This window comes from Sesamum indicum, linkage group LG13 (genome assembly GCF_026168435.1).
Source record: "Sesamum indicum cultivar Baizhima isolate 11 linkage group LG13, ASM2616843v1, whole genome shotgun sequence".
Taxonomy (NCBI): Eukaryota; Viridiplantae; Streptophyta; class Magnoliopsida; order Lamiales; family Pedaliaceae; genus Sesamum; species Sesamum indicum.
In genome coordinates this window covers 16,058,102-16,079,110 of record NC_142669.1, presented here as the reverse complement: position 1 = coordinate 16,079,110, position 21,009 = coordinate 16,058,102, and the positions used below count along the sequence as shown (strand labels likewise).

Genomic DNA, 21,009 nt, shown 5'->3' with positions numbered 1-21,009 from the left:
AATTACTCTTTTTAATAATTATAATATTAAATTATTAAATTAATATATTAATAAATTATTACTAGATTATAAGTTTAAATTAATAAATTAACGATTATTCGAAATTATTTATCCTCTATTTTTATTTAAACAATGATTCAGAAAATACATTTGAAAAATCAATATGTGATTATTCATTTTTATAAAAAAAAAATTAATAGTTAATGACTTAATTCTATTACCAAATTAATAATAACTTACTAACATAAAAGTTTATTTTGGAATTTATTGTACTTATTCATTACTTAATTTTAGTATATAAACTTTAAACTACTAATTAATTACATTTTACTTTATTATAATTAAAATGTATTTTTTTCAATTGAATTTTTTTAATTGAATTTAAGATGCAAGAATGTTATAAAAAACCCTTTATACTACAATTATATATATAATATAAAGGTAATTTTGTCCAAATATTTAATCATAGGGTAAGTGTTGCACTTATTAATTTAAGCGATAAATATTATTTTAAGAATAGTTGAAGGGGACAAAATTCAACCCCTGAAAAAAATTATCACATGTTTTAATAAATACCATTGAACATAAATACAAGTTTAAAAGAATAGTCTGAAATTTACTTTGAATTATTGTGTGTAATTATATTAATGGTAAATTACATCGAAACTCTGAAAGATTAAGTCTAACTATATAAATATTTTTGTTTTACAATATTTTTTGCAAAATTTCAAATAAATTAATTACCAGTATTGTAGTTGTAATTTACGTCGACACCATATCAGGAGCAAAAACTTACAAGTCCACCTCCTAAGATGAATTACAGGAATACCATCCAAAGGTATACTCGTAATCTTATAAAAAGTATGGGGTTTTGTACCCATTATATCTAATTTTAAAAAGTGTAGACGTAATTTACCCTTATATTAATTCTCATTTTATTCTTTGATTTCCAATTAAAATATTATCAAACTTTATACAAAAAAAGATAAAAGTATTAAATAAATAATCAATCATGAATCGAGCAAGAAGAGGGGTATGAGCCAATCCTACCAAATATTGTGTTTCTTTCTTTCTTTTTTCTTTATTAAATATTTTACTATACTCAATCTCATCCGAGCATAATTTTAATTCGAATTAAATTAATCACAAAATAAGTATAATATATTTACTATGTGATTAGTCACTTTTCCTTAACTGTACATTATACAATAAAAATATTGTACTTGTCATATAATTAATTTATATTTGATCGAATCCGGTTTCAACTAATTTTTTTTTCCTCAATCCAATTGATACCAAGCAATTAAAAGAGAATAGATTAATTATTATCCCCTTCAACCCTATGCATAATGCCAAACCTAAGTTTCTCAAGAGCATTCAATTAAAAGAAAATTATTACTTTAATTTTAATAAAGGAGGATAAAATAGCAGCTGCTCTTTACCCATATGTTCTAGTTAATTATATCCTTTTAATTTTATTCTTTTTTTGGACTTCCATAATAAAATTCTATTCCCTAAACTTAGATTTTTAAATTAATATCACAAACTCTCATCTGGAATTTTTTAAAGTACATAAATATTTTAACTTTTTCTAAAAATATTTTTAAATTCCCGCATCTATTTAAGTGAGAACCTTAAAATGAGCGACAGTGTAGTATATATTTAAACAAGAACGAGATTACACAACTTGTATCAGATTGCTTTCTCAGAATTCACATGCACGCACGCGATCAATAAGTGTTGTGTTTAGAAGCTCTCAACAATTGGAATCTTGTTTTACAAAATAATACTATATGTCAATACATTCTTTTAAATTAAATATTATCATATATAGTGAATAAAATATATAATATAATGTAAGTTTACAACAAAAAAACTTCCAAACTGCCCAATTTGTGATATTTTATGGAACAATTAAGTATACAACATTGTGATATGGGAACAATGTCAACAACAAACATCTGTGGATGAAGTTGCCACCAATGTCTCAGTCCCTTTTGGTTTGCTTTACAGCTCTATTCTTATCCTCATCAGTCCCACCACACAGTTTGCGTTGAATTTGCTAAAGTTGAAAACATCAAAAGCATTCCCATTATTCTCTCTTTTTGCTTTTCCCTTGTTTACTTAACTTTCTACATATTTATATTCTACCCCCCTAAAAAATATATTATGTGAATTTTTTGAATTTGATGGGTCAAAATTTATAAATACCGGTTCAAGTGTCAAAATTTTATATTTTTTTCAATTGATCGTGTAGATTCGTGTCAATGCTTGATTAACTGAATTACATAACTGTTAAAATAGATGGATTCACCATAGGTTTCCACAACGACACAACCCCCTTGTTGGGGGGGGGGGGGGGCAATTTACCTCCCTCGATGTTTAAAAATATGCAGCGTATTCTTTTTATATGGGTGGTGTGTTGCAAGGGTGAATTTTCCTCATATTTTATTTATCATGACTTTTAGCTACGACAAATATTTTAGCCATCCTCATAGATATTATGGCCAACAACGATTGCATAATTGTGGTCAATAACTATTTGCTATGACTATTTTATTTTTAATCATGACAATTAACTATGATAAAAATTTAATATTTCTTTTAGTGCTCTTTCTAGATCGGCGGCTGCCTCTCCCCCATGGTCGCCTGTGCTGCTTTATAAAACCAAGACTTAAAGGCTTATAATTAAGGACATAGTAGATATTTTTTATTATATTTTGAAATACATTATTTCATGTATTTCACAAGTAATGGTATATAAGAAAGAAATCTTTTAATCCCATCTTAACAAAAAGTGGTATACACTATCCTATAAATTAAAATAGTTAAAATCGATCTTATATTAATAACGAACTCTAATACTGTAAATTAAATGTGTAAATATACATGATAAATAATTTTATTATATTTAGTTATTCGAACCAAACGGGGTCATTGGGTATTAATTTCTCATTCGAGTTAAATTTAAGATGTCCTCCCATAAAAATTAAAATAGACTTAAAACTCCCATAAACTAAAAAAAATATCAAACGGAGACATATTGATATTTAAATATATATATATATATTCTTGGGAACTTGTTTTGTCGGTATTCATTTATTTGATAATTTTAAATATTCAACTTGCATTTAATTTTTATATTTTTTGTCTAATACTAAAGCGCCAGAAAATGAAACATAGGAACTGTTATTAATGTAATAATTAGAGAAAGTAAAAGAATCTAGGGGCAGTAGAAGACAGACAATACACGAGGGGAAATCAAACACAGGATCTGTCTGTTGCCTGGTTGGTGGGTGGGGTATTTTTTGGAATGAAAATCTATCACTACTGTGTTAATTATTCAGCTGTCTACAGTCCTAATTGCTTTTTGACCACACTTTTTATTTGGGGATACTTGCACTCTCCCCTCGTAATTATATCTAATATATCTAAATTTGCTTTCGTTTAATAAATAAATTTATTCATTAATTAAAATTTATTGAATTTGTTGATATTAATAAAAAAATTAAATAAAAATTTATATTTACTCTCAATTCAATTATTATTGACTTATTACAAATCAACAACTTTTTCTACCTAACCAATTCTTATAACGGTAAAGATATACATCACACATTCGTTAATGTGTGAAGATGTATAAGGACAGTTTGGTTATGAAAAAATTTATTTGACCTTCAATAAGTCCATAAAAAATTAATTGGAGGTAAATATAGAATTCTATTCATTTTTTTTATTAATATCATCAAATTTGGTGAATTTTAATTAACAAATTGACTTACTTATTTGTTGAAAGCAAATTTCAGGGGTACGAGATGTAATTTTTTAGACTACAAGGAGGGGACTGTAGTTTTTTCCTTATATTTATTTGGTAATTTGTTATACAGTGAGCGATTCAGTTATAATTATATATAAATTTCAATTTATTAATAGTTAATATACTAATTATTAACATTAAATATTTATAATTTTTATTAATTATTAATATTAAATATTTATGATTAATTAATAATTATTATTATAATAGACAAACTATTATTATTAAAATAGACGAATACAAAATGTATTTAAACTCGTGACCTCATAATCATATAACCTCAATTTCGTAACTAAACTATCAAAATTTTTGGATATTTACTTGAAGCACTCTCGAGTGACCTGTGCTCAATATAGCCATAACAGCTGTGAAAGATTTTAGCTCAAATTGAATTAGATTGGATTTCTAATTTTATTAAATGATGTGTAAATTAAATTTGTAATGTCGTGAATATATATTATAAAAAAAAACAATCAATTATATAGTAAGTACAGCTAATTACTATGTAATTAGTAGAATTTGATCAAATTTAATTTAAACAAAATTGTAGACGTGTTTAGAATTTTAGGCAATTAAAGTAAATTGTGTGGCAATGATCGTTGTGCTTTCTGCGGTTCCTTCTGATTTTCCGAGGTGAAAACAATGATCCTTCTTTTTAGTGGTCGAGTTAGAAAAAAAATAGTGAAATATTTGTAATGAATTGATATTAGTGACGGTGTCACATAAGAAATATGCCTCAAGTTTGGGTCATCTCGTTCCAATAAAAAAGACGCGAATTTTCTATCCTATTCTAGCATTTCTCTAGGGGAGGGGTATTCAAGTAAATGATCGATTTTCAATCCTGCGCATATAGGTATTTAGTCTATTTTTATTATAGTATGTGTATGTTGTTTCTTTGTTCCGCTTGAAATTATTGATTGATTTAAAAATATTGTTGTATTGTATACCGAATATTGTAATAGTTTATTACTTATTTTAAAAAATATTGCTGTATTTTTAAAAAAAATAAATGAAGTTATAGTTCAAAATTCGAATAATTTACATATGGTTTAAATACCATCCAACACAATACATACAAGATAAAGCATCCGAAACACACCGGCAAGTGGCGATTCTTGCAAATTGCAAGCAACCGTAGCATTATGCTCAACGGAGACGGCAAAACCGTTCCTGCAATTTCAGGCTTCGGGCTCTCTTTCAAGCATTCGATATGGACAAGAAACAAACAGCTATCTTCCAACACTCTTGATTTCTGAGATGAACAAATGTCTGTCCTAAACCCAACACTGCAATAATCGCATCCGTCCATCCATCCATCCATCAATCAATCAATTAGGCACAACACTTACTTACCCCACATGCAAAAATCCAACGGCCGATGGATTGACAAGTCATCGGACATTTTGCCTTGTCAAATCAGAGGGCAGTAGAGGTAGCTTGCATGACATGACATGCAATACCATGCGACAAAATGGAGAATATACGTGCGCTTTTGTCATCATCATATTCATACATAAATTACTAGGGTTTAGACCATTCTTGTATTAATTTATTTTGTCATGCGCCCCCCCCGGGGGTCGTTTTCTAATTAGTTAGACTTAGGTAGTAAATACTTATTGATTATAATTAAGCAATGTTTATTGGTCATAATTCTTAATTTATGGCTAAGAGCCACGACGAATACTTTTATCACAACGAATAAAGTAAATTTTTGCATTGATTATATTTTAACCATAATTAATAATAGTCGTTTACTACGACTTTTTATTCCGTAACAATTGTTATTATAGTAAATAACAAATACCCTTTACAATGGGATGTAACAAAAAGGTAATTTTTAAACTATTATTAATATTTAAATTATTTATAATTTTTTAAATAATAAGATAATTATTATAATTATTGCAAATTTTGGAGAGAATTTGTTGTCATTTTTCTTTTTTTTTTTAAAAAAAAAGGGTATATGAAGCAAAAATTATAGAAAAGTAATAGGTGATAGATCTACGTAGTTTTAATTATTTTAATATTAATTAAAAAACAAAAATAAACCAATCAGATTTATTTTATTTAAATTCCCTATTTTTTATTTTTTTAATATTAAAATAATTAGACCGGTCTATGTGGGTAGGTCCCAATTGACAAATAATTATTATCATCTTCTTTATTATTATTTTAGCTATATTTAAGAAAACTACAAACCTTTCCTTCTTAAATTATAACGTTGCTACACTTTAAAAACTCGAAACAAATTTGAAGTCAACTAGATTCTCCTCGATAATCTTTAACAATCATGTCTCCGCTGTCCTCCGCCGTCTCGGTGGTGGCGCACCATTATTGTTTTCCTTTTTCTTTATCTTTTCACTCACCAACACCACCGCTCGCCCGCCGTTCACCTCTCCTCCTACCGCCACCTCATGCCTCGATCTTTCAATTAATTTTCATACTATACTCGATACTTTGTGCATGATATGATAATTATATATATATTATTTTTTTAAAAAAAAATAGAGCATATCTGAACTATTTAATATATGTGTAGTGTAGCATTTAGAAGATTTTTTTTTTCTTTGAAGCGGTAATTATTTGATTAAATATATTTTAATAAATTGAGCAATGCATTAAATCAATCAATACGTCAATATAATAAATAAATATAATAATTCACATAAAGTGAAACAAATGCTTACAGATCCAATGGGATTCGTATCCATGATATCGGTATAAAGCAGTATTTTTATTTAACTAGCGACTGAAACACATTGGAATGTTTATTATATTTATTTAATTGGATAAACAAAAGATGATAAAATGAGCAATTAATCAAAATTAATAAAATAAATTAACTTTAAACGTATATAAACAAAAAATTATTAATAAAAACAATACTTTGTGAAAAATAACTATAGATGAAGACATTATCTTGATGATAATCTTGTAATTTTTATTTATATATATCCTACATATTTAATGCAGAGCAAAATGAAATTACTTTCAACGTGTGTATATTAGTCTATTTTAACAGTAATTGTTGATTTATTGTACTAGTACTTATTGGCGAATAATACATATTTGGTATTGATAATCACTACAAGAAAATAGCTTAATAGCAACGAAAAAAAATTAGTGTCAAGTTAATCAGTAAGTAAAATTATCATTGCTAAATCACATTATTTAATACAAGAATTTATTTGCTAATATTCAGCAGTAAAAATTTACTATCTAACGAATTATTTGTAATATATATTAAATAGTATAGATTAACAACAAAAATTTTACTTGCTAATTAGCTCAACGCTAACTTTAGTATCAATTTTTTTCATAGTTAAAGAGCTATTTTCTTGTAGTGAACATAGTATATTGGATTGTTGTTGATTAAAATTCATGATGTAATTACAATTTATTTACTTAAAAAAAAAAAAGTGGAATGACCATTTATTATATAAAGGAGAATATCATGATTTAAAGATGTTAGAATTAAAGTGTCAATTTACACCTGATCCTATATATAAATAAATAAGTTTGTGGTATCCCAAGATAAGAAACAGACAATAGCAGTTAATGTATACATTACACCTATTATTCGTTTGACCTATTATAGCACATTTGGGGATTTATGCCTATGTAACAAATCAAATAATTTCAGACAACAGCTTCACTTTAATAACTATCATTAAGTTCGGAATATATAATTGAGTCTGTTTATATGTCAATTATACGTAAATTTAATATAATTTTAAAAATTATATTTGATATTTCTAATTTTTTTTTTTTAAAACTACAGAGAATTCGCATGTAAGACACACAAACTTTAGGGGATAACCGTAGAGTTATTCTCTAAAAGTTTTTATTCTAACAAAGCTTATAAGTTTGCAACTTATTTACTGATAAGAAGATAATTTATTACATTATTAAATATATTTAAATTCAACGCACTGATGATTAATGATCTTAAACTATGAATACCTTCAAAGTAAATAATTAGTATTAGTCATTGCTAAATAAGATCGATCGTAAAATTTAGATTATCCATTATGAGAATTATTTTTGTCATAGTTATGAGTCATAGTAAATATTTTTATTTGGATCCACACCAACAAAAATCATGGAAAAATATTATGTGATCGTGATCAATAACTATTTATATGTAATTATAATAATTAATTATAGTTAAATATTAAATTTTTGCTGGTGATTAAACATACAATCGAACACTCAATCTTATGATAGATAATGGTCATCCTTGGTAATCAAATAAAGTGCATTAGAAGCCGTCCAATTAGTGAATATATAATGACCATATTGAAAATAATTAAATTAAAATATAATAATATAATATTGAAATTAGTATATATGAATCCAATGATTTTTTCACATTAGACATCTACTTCACTTAAATATCAAATTAGCCCACCCTCCTAAAAGTATCATGAAAATTGTTGTTCGGTTCGTATGTGATCGATTCAAATTAATCATATTATAAATATTTTACGTGATGATTAATCACGTTACAAATATAATATACTTATAAAGCAATTGACATATAATTTAAAAAGAATGACGATTCACGTAATAAAATTTAATAATACTTAGGATATAATTAATTTAATTTAAATATTATTTTTTTTTTAAAAAAAAAAAGGAAACTTTGTATATTGAATGCCCTGAGGATGAGGACAGTGGCAGAAATAATGTAATGATTTGAGGAGAGTTCGAGAGGAGTATCAATTAAAGCAAAAGGGTCTTTAATGAAGAGAGAGCTGTTTACTTCCCTTCAAGGCAACAATACTCATTGACTCCTGCTTTCATTTCACTCGTCTATTTATTATATATATCTGCTGTCCTCGCACTTCATGCATATAATAAATAATTTTTTATATTTTAAAATTTATTATAATAAAATAAAATATATAAATTAATATATTACATTTATAAATAAGTAAACTAACTTATCATTTAACATAAAATTTTAAAAAATTGAATAAGTTAATTTTCTCATTAATTGCATGTCATTTTTAGAACCACAAAATTAATGCAACAATGTCAAAATCGGCTACTTTTTGTATCTATAGGACATTTTTTATTTATAATAGTATAGACGCAGAATTAGTGCAACGATGTCAAAATTACTATTTTGTGTTTATAGTACCTCTTTTTTTATAATAATATAGACACAAAAAATTAATAAATCGATGCAAAAACCAATATTTTATATCTATAGCACATCTGTTTTTTAATAATAGTATATGCCAGCCAAGAAATCCGCAATCTAGTAGTCTTCATTTCAACTCAACCCCACCTGTCTTGGTAATTGAAAGCCACTGCACACCACCCCATACCCATATGCTTCACTCCAATTTTTAATCTCCATTTCTTCATTTCTTTATACACCCACTACCATTAAACCAAACCAAACCAAAATTTCCCACTTTAAAAATACCTGATTTTTCCACTCTGCTTGCACTTTTCCAGAGATATCATCAAGATTCAAGATGAACCAACCACATGCATCAAGAAGATAGTTTATGCTACTTTTAGGAAAAGCCAACCCCTCCAGTACTTCTGTACACAAACTTTCAAAGGAACAACACCAACACTGAAGTTAACTTAGTAGAATACAGAAAAGGGCAAAACGGTAAAATGAATACAAGTAGCAAGAACTAGCTGCCCGCCAAATTCGAAGAACCTAAAGAGAAAATCTAGCAAGATTTCAATGCGCCCTTCAAGATTCAAATGCTGAGGAGATCAGGTGGTGGTGATTGGGGTGGGTTGGGGTGATGGCTTTCTGGATCAGTAGCAGGGGATTCTAAGATGGATGCTGGTGGAGGGGACTCTGTGGGTGCTGGATCTCCAGGCTTGGCCCCGTGTGGCTTGGGAAGCTCAGAGAGTATTTGAACTACTTCCCGCATGGTGGGCCGCTCGACTGCCTGTTCTTCTACGCAGAGCATTGCTACGTAGAAAACGTGCATCACCTCATGGAGGGGCACCGTCGGGAGTCGTGGATCGAGGACCTTTAGCACACCTTCTTTGTTCCCATCCGTCATCTTGCGAACCCATTGGACTATGTCGACACCATCGCCAAACTCACCAACTGGTTTTCTGCCGGTGACGAGTTCTAACAGAACCACACCAAAGCTGTATACGTCACTCTTTTCATCAACCTTAAGTGTATAGGCATATTCTACAGAAAAGATGATGGTTTGATTAGTCAAAAGTAATGAATAATGCCCTTAAGATCCATCAGAAATGCAACTGCTCCAAGCATAAGAAGACAATAACAGTTTTCATTGGGTCAGTAGAGAGGAAGATATAAAAAACTAAAGCATGTCGCATGAGTAGAGTTAGCTCTGGATTTGATATTCAAGAAATAAAGACTAACCAAACTGGTACCTTTCGTTCACTATCATTTTCATGCTGACCATCTCGTTTAAAATGAGGTGCCGATCATTTTAAAATTTTAAGGTCAAAGATTATTGATGGTCATCTCCAACTAATGTCCAATGGTAGTTCAGTACCAACGACAATAAGCAACTCTGGTTCAGCTTCATAAGGACACAGTTCAATTCAGAAGAACTTTCCAGGACAAATGAATCACAGCTAGATCTATAACCAATCAAAAGATAATTACTAGAAAGACATCAGATTTAAAACTATTAAGAATTATTATAACTGAAACAAATTCAAAGTACCTGGAGCGATGTAGCCATAAGAACCAGCAATAGCAGACATGCACTCTGATGTCCCTGAATCTTGCAAGAACTTGGCCAGTCCAAAATCAGCAACATGAGCTTCAAAACTAGAGTCCAGGAGGATATTGTTTGATTTGACATCACGGTGAACGATCAAAGGTGAGCAGTCGTGGTGGAGATAGCAGAGGCCCTTTGCAGCCTCCACAGCAATCTTATACCTAGTATCCCAATGCAAATGACCCCCTTTCTTGCCATGAAGCATTTCCCCTAAGCTACCATTAGGCATGTATTCATAAACCAATAGATTTGTTTCATGATTGGAACAGAAACCCAATAGTCTAACAATATGCCTATGCCTAATCCTGCCTAGAGTCTGTATCTCAGCATTGAACCCATGATCATGTGAAGAGCCTCGGCTCATTGCCGGCAACCTTTTCACAGCAACCTGTTCTCCATTCGGCATGATCCCCTTGTAAACAATACCAGCACCTCCTTTTCCAATGATATTATCCTCTTTAAGACAATCCAGGATATCATCACTTGTAAAATCCAATCTTTGGAAAGCAGTTAGCTTCCACGCACGAGCCTCATTAGCTTTCTTCAATGACCGGGCCTTAATAATTGCAGCCACAGCAAAGACGATCGAACAAACCAGCAATCCTACAACAAGCAAAAGCTTCATTGAAGGAGAGAAAGTCCCCTTCTCATGTGGCCTTTCAGCTCCATCAGCTATGCCCTCTTTGCAGGGTCCCAAGTACGGGCCACAAAGATTGGGGTTGCCCAAAAACGAGGTGTAATTGAAATAACTGAACTGACCAGTCCCAGGAACCAAACCAGAAAAATTATTATACGAAAAATCAACAGAAGTTAAACTCTGCATACTAGCAATCGAAGAGGGAATGCTGCCCACCAAATGGTTTCTTGACAGATTCAAGTAGTTCAAAATCCTCATACCAGTGATCTCTGTTGGAACGCTACCAGATAGCTGATTCCGGCTGAGATCAACGAACGTCAAGAGCTTACACCGGCTTATTTCCGGAGCAATGGGACCCGATAAATTGTTGTGACTGAAATCCATCTTGGATAGCTGCTGTAACTTCCCTATTTCAGCTGGAATCCTGCCCGAAAACTTGTTGCCGTCGAGCAAAAGCTTCTGAACACCCACAAAATTGCCTATACTTGGCGGCAACGGCCCAGATAGGTGATTGTTAGACAGACTAATTTGCCCCAAAGTTGTGGACGGTCTATCAGTCTCAGGAAAGGCACCAGATAAAAGATTGTCTTGAAGCTCCACTTGAGTTAGCTTCGGCAAACTCAGCAGGCCTTTTGGAATGGACCCATTTAGATAGTTTTCGCCCATCCGAACCCGACTCAATGACTCACACTGACCCAGTGACTCCGGAATCGGGCCGAATAGGAAGTTCCCCAGAGTGATCAATGTGTGAAGCTGCTTGCCATTACACAGATTTGGGGGCAAATTTCCCGTCAATTTGTTGGAACTAACGTCCACTTCATGCAGATTCCCGTTGGTACCTAAATTTTGAGGAATGCTTCCAGTGAAGTTGTTTTCCCAAAGCTGCAACACCTGTAACTCCGGCAACTCCCCAATGAAGTCCGGAATGGAACCCGTAAGCTTATTCCTGAAAAGATTTAAGAGAGTCATGTTTTTCAGCTCTGCAAATGAGGGGGGTAATTCGCCGGAAAGCATGTTATTTGACAGATCCATTGATTTCAGGCTCTTCAAGTTGCCAAGTTCCGGTGTCAAGCCTCCTGTAAGCCCATTCACTTGGAGGAACAGAGTATCTAGATTCTGCAAATTCCCGATCTCCGCAGGAATCTCGCCGGAGAGCCCGCAGTTCGCAGCGTCGAACCGGACCAGGTTTGACAAATTCCCAATCTCCTTGGGTATTCCACCGGAAAATGTGTTGTAGTACCCAATATAAAGCTCCTTGAGCTGAGTTAAGTTTCCGATCTCCCGCGGAATAGCTCCAGTGAGCTCATTGCCGGAGACGGCCAGGTACTCGAGATTAGGGAAAGAACCAAACTCCGCGGGGATTTCACCTGAGAAGAAGTTCCCGCCAAGGTGCAAATGGCGGAGACTAGTGAGCAAATACGCTTGTGAAGGAAAATCTCCAGTCATGTTATTGTTGTAAAGGTCGAGAACTTGGAGGTTCTTGAGTCTGTAAAGCTGCGGGGGAAAACTAAGATTGAACACATTGTTGGAAAGATTGAGATATCGCAGGTTAGGGATATCAGAAATCTGGGGAGGAACAGGGCCGGAGAGGGAGTTGGCAGCGACGGAAAGGTTGACAAGGAACCGTAGATGGCCCACGTCCGGGGAGAGCGTACCAGTAAGGCTAAGGTTTGAGATGTCGAGAGCCGTCACATGCCTGCCGGAAACATCACACGTGACTCCCTCCCATGTACAATGACTGGTGCTGGCGTTCCACGACGCCAGCGTAGATTGCGGGTCCTCGGTGATGGCAGCTTTAATGGAGAGTAAGGCGCGGTACTCCGGCATCCGGCCAGGTCTGGCGCCGGTGGAATAGCGGAAGTGAAGGTGGAGAATGAGGAAGAGAAGTAGGAGGAAACGCATTTTCCGTGCTTCCAGCGTTTTCCTACTCAGTTCTTGATTGTTTGGAGAAGGTGAAGTAGAAGTGAAAAGAAGATGAGGGGGAAAAGTGTGAGCCAATGTCTACTTTCCGTTTTGCTTTGCTTTTTCTCTGTCTATGGGTTTTTGGGTATTGAAAATAGAGAAAAGGGTATCAAGAACGAGAGTTTGAATAAAATGTAGGTATATCTTAGGAATCAGGGAAGATGTTGGAGGCCCTCACATCCATTTACCCTTTATTTCTTACTAATTTCTTTTCCATTGTCCAAATATAGCAAAACAAAAATATTATTTTGAATGTTTGTTTATACTTTGGGTAAATTATAATCAATTCTTTTGACATTCAATATAATTATAAAAAGAAATACTTATATTATCTTCCCGTAAGGTTTAGTGTATCTATATATAGATATCATGTTCGAGAAACTAAATTCAGTATTCCTGACATTTATTTTTATTTAATCAATAGATTATTCTATTAATCAAAATTTATCGAATTTGTTGATATACCCTTAATTGACTTATTACTAATTTTTAACTAACAAATTTATTTTTTTTACAAACTATCCTTATACACTTCATACACTAATGCATGTAAGAAGATATATTTTTAATGTTATAAGGGTAGTTTGATCAGAAGAAAATTATTTGACTTGGAATAAGTAAGTAATAGGTCAATTGTTGGTAAATATGGATTTTCATTCAATTTTTTTTTTTATAATATCAACATATTTATAAATTTTGACTAATGGATGGATCTATTTATTAGACGAAAACAAACATTCAAGGTACTAAATATAATTTTCTAAACCACAGGGTGTCTACGTATACTTACACCAAACCTCAAGGAAAGGCAGTGTAAATATCCCTTATAAATATACATTTGTTGTTTGAAAAATTACCAACACTCTTATGATTTTAATGGTCATCCAACAACTAACCCAACTTGTTAGTTCCCATTAGGTTTTCATTTATTTTTTTGATGAACTGACCAAAACGCTCTTATAAATAATGAATTATAATTTTATTTAGTTCTTAAGTTTTTTATGGACTAAATAATTTTTTTGAATTTTTCTTAAAATTTTTCAAATTCTTACAAAAAAGAAAAAGTGCGACAAGAGCAAAGTTTATAATTTTAGGCATCCATCCGAAAATGTTATATTAATCAAATATCAAAAAAATATTTGGCTATTTCTCGAACAACAAAAAATATTTAAAATTATGTATAAATTTCAAAGGAGTTTATTATAATTTACCTTATATTTTTACAAAATATAAAGTTCACTCTTTATTTAATTTATACTAATATAAAACCATAAAAAATCAAACATATTAAAATTACAAAAAAAAAAAACTCACCCATGCATCTCTATCGTATTTAATGTGAAATATAAATTCGATAAACTGAGGTCTCAACAAAGAAAACCATTATTACGATATTTATTTATAAAACTTCAACTTTAATCACTAGATTAAAACTTGATTGCTATTTTACATATTATTTTTTTCTTAAGTTATTCTATTCTAAATGTGGATTTTTGGACTTTGCGTTACAAAAGAATGATTCAATATTTATGAAAAAATTTAATTTTAAAATCAACATTGAGTTAATTAGTAAGTAAAATTGTATTGTTATCTATGTTATTTAATATATATTTGTTGCTAAATTTATTAGCAAGTAAATTTTCGTTGCTGAATTCATTAGCTAGCACATTTCTTGTATTAAATAATATAAATTGATAATGAGAATTTTACTTGATAATTAGCTCGACGTTGATTTTTCGTAGCTATCGAATCATTTTCTTGTAGTGTTGTCGTTTGAGGGGATAAAAAAAAAGAAAAAAAAAAGATTAACTACACTTAAACCCCTTTGAAAATAAAAAATACATTTCCCCCGAAGAAGTTTTGAAATTACACTCACACTCCCTCCAAAAATTCTTCATTTACACCTAACACCCTTCCGTTAAAGTTTTTTAGATGAAAAATAATAATGCTAACAAAAAAAATTTATCTAAATTTTTAATTTTACCCCTCATTTAATATTTTTATGTATCTTTTGGTATTTATAAAGGGATAAATGTAATATATTTATGTGGAGTGAGGTTAACATCATTACATTTTTCCCTTATAAGTACAAAATTATTATATGAGAATATTAAATAAGGGGTGAAATTACAAAGTGTTAAATATGGTTACCACCCTAAAGTATTCACCCCACATCAATTACTCTCCTAAAGTATTAAAACCTTTAAAAAATCGCCTAACCTCAAACTTTCTATTTTACCCTTACAAAATTACTTTCTGAAAAAGAAAAAAAATTAAAGACATTCTTAAAATACCAAAATCAATATTTGCTTAGTTCTAGTTTTACTTGTTTATCGAACTCTTTTTATTTTGTAATCCTAAAATATTTGTAGCTTATTTTATTTTGATTTTATTTATTTGTCAAACTAAATTATGCATATGTTATATCTTTAATATTTATATTATTTAATTCATTTTTAATACTTTCTAATAGAAATTTTTATTCAAAAGTAGATTAAAGTATCTAATATTATATAGTTTATATATGTAATTAAAACTTATGGAAAATCACCTATTGTACCCCTACTTACTAGTTAAATAAAACCAATTATTAGTTATATCACTAGAAAGAATATGAGTTTTCATAATGGTCAATTGCCATCCTCTCAAATAAAAATTATGATTAATTATCATAACTAGAACTAAAAAATTGTGACGGATATTAGTTTACTACGGCTTAGACAATGTCAATTAGCCGTGTACAAGCGATGTCAAAATATTTATTATAGCAATAAACTGTGGTAAATATTTTGGTCATAAGTAAAATCAAGAGGATATTGATTAATTGTGATCAAAACTTCTATTTTTTCATTGATTTTGTTTGACCTGATAGATAGTATTGATTTACCATTATATTTAAGTCGTAATAACGTATAATATAGGGTAATAAATTTATTTTAACTTGGTTTGACAAATAAATAAATTAAAATAAAATGTGCTACAAGTACTTTAGGATACAAACTAAAAAGAGTTCGATGAACAAGTGAAACTAGAATTAGATAAATGGTTATTTTGATATTTTAAAAGTCTATTTATTGTTTTACACAAAGCAATTTTTGTAAGGGTAAAATCGATTTTTCAAACTTAAAAAGTAAAGGTCATGAGGATTTTTGAATGTTTTAATACATTTGGGGTATTGATGTGAGGTAAATATTTTAGGTGTAGTAATTGTATTTAACCCAATTAAAAAATTATATAATTTTTTTAGCTAACATTAGTATTTTTTGTACAAACTCTAATAAAATGGGATTCGGTGTAAATCGTGAATTCTTAAAAGAGGTATAAGAGTAATTTTAAAACTTTTTTAAGAAATTATAATTTCATAGTTTTAAAGAAAATTTAAGTGTGGTTAACCTATAGAGAGAGAGAGAGATGAGGGAGAAAAAGGGATATAGAGAAACGAGATTTTGAATAAAAATGTAGGAAGAGAGTTAGGGAGGGTTGTTGAATTCGATTCATCTTTTGAAAAGTGAGTGAAGAGGAATGAAGGAGTGATGTCTTTGATGCATGTGTTTTGTCTTAAAAGTGGCATATTTTTGTAGTATTGTTTTTTCATAGTTGCTGTTCAAAAAATGTGAGTAGCTTAGCTTCTGACAACAACATTTTACATGGGATGGGATTACTTGCTTTATATGGCCCGGATAAAAGAGAAAGTGAAGCATGCGAATTTTTGGTCTTCCTTTTACCCTTTTGGTCGGTATATACGGCAAATTAGTAAGTTTATCACAAGACTCAAAGAATCCATACTCTCACCCACGCCACTGACCATCGTTTGTCATATTTTCATATCACATGTAATTTATTGGAAAATAGATGCATCTATGCATAGAGAAAAATAACAGCAAACCATATTCATAGATGCATGATGGAAAATAGAAGAGTAGAAGACAAAACTGGGACAAAATTGTTGCTGTTATTAAGAAAAATGAATTCCAGCCTTATTAAATAAGGACAGCAGGTGCATAAAATCTGCTTGAGTGAGTTTGGAGGCTCTTTTTTCTTCAAAACCTCCTAGTTTAAGTACACTCAAAACTTTGTCTTTAAAGTTAGAGGCCTTTGTCTCCCCATCATCCATCTCCATATCCTCATCATCATCTTTACCTTCATCAGCATCCATGCTCAGGTCCCCAAGAGTATCACCTAAAGCAGATACACACATTGCCATTTCTTTGTCGTCTGAAAACTCTTCAGATGTGAGCTGTAATGCTTGCAAGGTTTTGTAGTTCTTCTCTAGCAATGAAAGGACAGTCTTTTGTCTAAATAGAGAACCCAAAGTTTTATTTTTCCGGTTGAAGCAAATTCGAACTAAGCCGTCCCACTCCTTAAAATTCATCGGAGGAAGTGGTTTCCTTGGTTCGATTCTGACCACAGAGGAGTCAACCTTGGGCGGAGGCCTGAAGTTGTTCCTTCCCACTTTCAGCAAATGGTTAACACGAGCCAGTAGTTGAGTATTGACAGAAAGACGACAATACAGGGTATCACCAGGTTGAGCAACAAGCCTCATGGCGAATTCTCTTTGGAACATAATTACCGCACACCTGAATAAGGGGCGATGAGATAACAATTTGAAAGTAAGAGGGGATGAAATTTGGTATGGTATGTTTGCCACGCAAATATCAAAGTACGGAAGATCACACTTCAGAACATCTCCTTGTATGACCTGCAGCGAGAATATTCCAATGAGAAATCAGCCTCGAGCATTTTTTCAGCAGTCTCTAATTCACACAAGGTTCAATACTAAAATTATGCATACATACATCAAAAAGAGAACAACATTGAATCAACTCAAGTTCCTTGTCTGTTATTTCCCCAGAACAAAAGAGTTCTGAAATAGAAAACTTGTGTTTTCATCTGATCCCTTTTCTACTTTTTTCCTCTTGCCTTGAGAATCTTGGAAAAGATTAAAGGCTTCATCCAAAGAAAGCATATAAAGATTAACATATAGCATTCCATCCCTTCCTCTACCTTCATAGTTTAACAGGACTATCTCACAGCGAACAAAGATTCAATCTAGAAACAACACGTGGCACAAAATTTTGTCAACTTACTCATGCCTGTCATACCCTACTCATCCTATTACTGTAAGATCGTTGTTTGCATAACACTACGGGGAGCTCAGAATTGATTTTGGAGGACCATGCTTTAGTTTAAGGAACACCAATCCAAATTAAACAGTCCCTTTTCCCAATTCCAACTCGATTGATAGAGTGCAGAACAGGCCTAGAACATCAACAAACTCCAATCACAAAATCTTTCATCAAGAAAATAAAAAAGATCGCGCACCTTCAATCGACTAGAATAGGGGGTACCCTGAAAACGGCGCTGCAACTCGAGCACCATACGCGGATCAAGCTCCACAGCAATAACAGATTTGCCCGCTTCAAGAAGCTTCTTCGTGAGATTGCCCGTACCGGGACCAATCTCAAGGATAACGTCAGTAGATTTTATGCCGGATTTCTGAATAATTGAGTCGACCAAGAGTGGGTTTTTCAGTATGTGCTGGCCCTTCGACTTGTGGAAGGGAATTCCGCCCTGGAAATGAGGGTTCGATGCTGCCGTGGCACCACTTCCTCTCTGCAACTTCTCTCTCTTAATTTTACCTCCCGCCATTGTAGTAGTAGGCGTGCCAGAGTTTTTATAGCATCAGGGATTGGGAATTAGTAGCAAATCGGTAGACTGGAGGTGGCAACAAGAAATGTAGCAACCAGACTGTAACAGAAGAATTTTCATTAATAAAGCAGAATAACACAGATCACCATGACATATTTGAATAATACTTTCCCAAACAAAAACAATAATCTAGCCAACTCTGTATCAATAAACAAATGCGGCAATAAACAAGCAGTAACAGACATTAACAAAACACTTTACTAGAACCGCAGTATCGTATGCCAATAGAAATTGAATTGGAATACTCTATTGTTATTTTTCCTCGTATTGTGGATCACGGAATTCTATTAATCACTTCTATCCAAAGTTCTGCAGCGTCTTAAGTAAAAATACCTAAGTATTCTACTAAACATCTGTGTATATAAGACAGATCAAACCACGGATTTCGAAAAAAAGAAATCAAGACAAAATCAAATATTTGCATAAACCGACGTCAATTACCTTGAAATCGGCTAAACCGGGATCAAGATTGGAAAAATCAAATGCGACAACGCCGAGATCGATCGGAAACGACTGCAGAGAGATAGGGTGTGATGATGAAAATTTTGGGGGCAGCGAAGCAGCGTGAGATAAAGCAGGGGTCTATGCTATCGTGCGCTTGTTGGTTGAGGATAAGAAAGGTAGCCGGACCAGATTTTGGTTCGAATTTTCTCCTTCTATAAAAACAGCTGGACTTTTCCAGCCCGATTAGGACACATGTCCGCATCTCTGTGGGTCTCGTAGGTTTATTTATAAGGTAAGATTTTTTTAAGTTTAGAAATTACCTATATATATATATTGTAATTTATAAATAATACATAATATTAAAGAGAAATAAAAAGAAATGTATGAGGGGGAAAGAAAAAGATAACTACCAAAAAATTGATTTTTGAGTAATTAATTTTAGAAAAAGTAATTATAGATTTTCTAAATTCGCAGTCTACTCGACACTAACTTTTGATGTAATCATGTTTTTTCTTGCTATATTCTCAGTTGCGTGTTAATGTATGTGAATTATATACTATAGGAGATATTTATGTACTTTATATCTAATTTTTTGTTATGTTTAATTAATGGGACTAATTTTGGTTGTTTAAAAAGCACGAGATTAATATTATAAAATATCCGATCATTAAAATTCCAATTTAATGACGCGACAAATTTCATTAATTGGTCAGAATGGACACATGCTTCATTCCGTCAAAAATTAAATGGCGATATGTATTTTGGACACTACTTAAGTTGTGGAGTGTTTATTAGAGTTTTGAAAAAGCGTTTCTCAGCTTTCAATTTCATAAAAGCGTTTTTAAGGTATTTGAAATATCAACTTCTGCTTTTGAAATTGTTATCAAAAAAAAAAAAATCATTTTTAAGCCAAAAATTGTTATTTGAGACATTGACTTCTGTTTCCAGCTGCTTCGTCTTTTTTGTAAATAATTTAACTTCATTTTGAATTACTTTATACTCATTACAATAATATTAATCTGTTTTTACCCTTTTAATTTATTTTTAAAATTATTCGGCTAAAATTGATGTTACATTGTTCAAATAGTTTAAATAATTTATCACTAACAAAATTTATAATTTCACGTATTTAATATTTTATTCTCTATATTATTTGATATTATTCCTATATCATGTAAAAATATAAATTAAGTTGTATTTCCAATTAAAACGTATATCTTTGTTTTTTAAGAATCATGCAAGTTTGTTATTGTGCATGAATGAATAATTATATTACACAGTGGAGAAATTATTGAATTTAATATTTAGCTTCTCTATTAGTATTTAATATTTTAATAATATAAATAAAAAATATTTTAAAATATCACATATTGGTTATACTAATTGAAATAAAAATTTATTATTTTTTAAAGAAAAATAATTAATATTATCAAAAGACAAGTGCAAATATTAAACGAAAATAGTATCTTTTAATTCATATGGACAAAATTATATTTAATAAATTAAGTTTGTTTTAAAAATATTTTTTTTTTCTCAAATACTACCAAATTCAGCTTTATCTATTTTTTATTTTTTTTTAACAAATATTATCTATTTTTTTTAATAAAAATTACTTTTCAAAAATACTCTCTGAAATGGTCTATTGTGCAAAGTATAAAACTAATTTGTCAGTCAACCCACACTGTAGGACTAAAACT

At 31.1% G+C, this 21,009-nt stretch overlaps 2 protein-coding genes across 3 annotated transcripts; both read right to left on the bottom strand.

Annotated features, from left to right (window-relative positions):
• Positions 1–9,320: 9,320 nt before the first annotated feature.
• LOC105158564 (uncharacterized) lies at positions 9,321–13,309 on the bottom strand. 2 transcript variants are annotated; one of them, XM_088876978.1, is made up of 2 exons: positions 10,504–13,301; positions 9,321–9,995 (listed from the first exon to the last, which is right to left on the bottom strand). In XM_088876978.1, the coding sequence occupies exons 1-2, from the start codon at positions 13,097–13,099 to the stop codon at positions 9,544–9,546; spliced, it is 3,048 nt and encodes a 1,015-aa protein (XP_088733104.1). In that variant the 5' UTR covers positions 13,100–13,301; the 3' UTR covers positions 9,321–9,543. The 2 variants fall into 2 exon arrangements, with proteins under 2 accessions (XP_088733104.1, XP_088733105.1); XM_088876979.1 differs by lacking the exon at positions 9,321–9,995 and adding an exon at positions 10,017–10,417 and having other exon boundaries at positions 10,504–13,309.
• Positions 13,310–17,034: 3,725 nt separating this feature from the next.
• LOC105158563 (ribosomal RNA small subunit methyltransferase) lies at positions 17,035–19,516 on the bottom strand. The gene is made up of 3 exons (XM_011075351.3): positions 19,310–19,516; positions 18,482–18,907; positions 17,035–17,858 (listed from the first exon to the last, which is right to left on the bottom strand). Exons 2-3 carry the CDS (start codon positions 18,806–18,808, stop codon positions 17,115–17,117), a joined length of 1,071 nt encoding a protein of 356 aa, XP_011073653.1. The 5' UTR covers positions 18,809–18,907; positions 19,310–19,516; the 3' UTR covers positions 17,035–17,114.
• Positions 19,517–21,009: the final 1,493 nt, after the last annotated feature.

Bases quoted from the DNA above. Each gene is read 5' to 3' on its own strand.
- LOC105158564 (XM_088876978.1), bottom strand. From the start codon at position 13,099: ATGCGTTTCCTCCTACTTCTCTTCCTCATTCTCCACCTTCACTTCCGC. The intron at 9,996-10,503 runs GTACTTTGAATT...TCTTTTCTGTAG, and splicing joins TTATGGCTACATCGCTCCAG to AATATGCCTATACACTTAAG.
- LOC105158563 (XM_011075351.3), bottom strand. From the start codon at position 18,808: ATGGCGGGAGGTAAAATTAAGAGAGAGAAGTTGCAGAGAGGAAGTGGT. The intron at 17,859-18,481 runs GTGCGCGATCTT...TTCTCGCTGCAG, and splicing joins CCTATTCTAGTCGATTGAAG to GTCATACAAGGAGATGTTCT.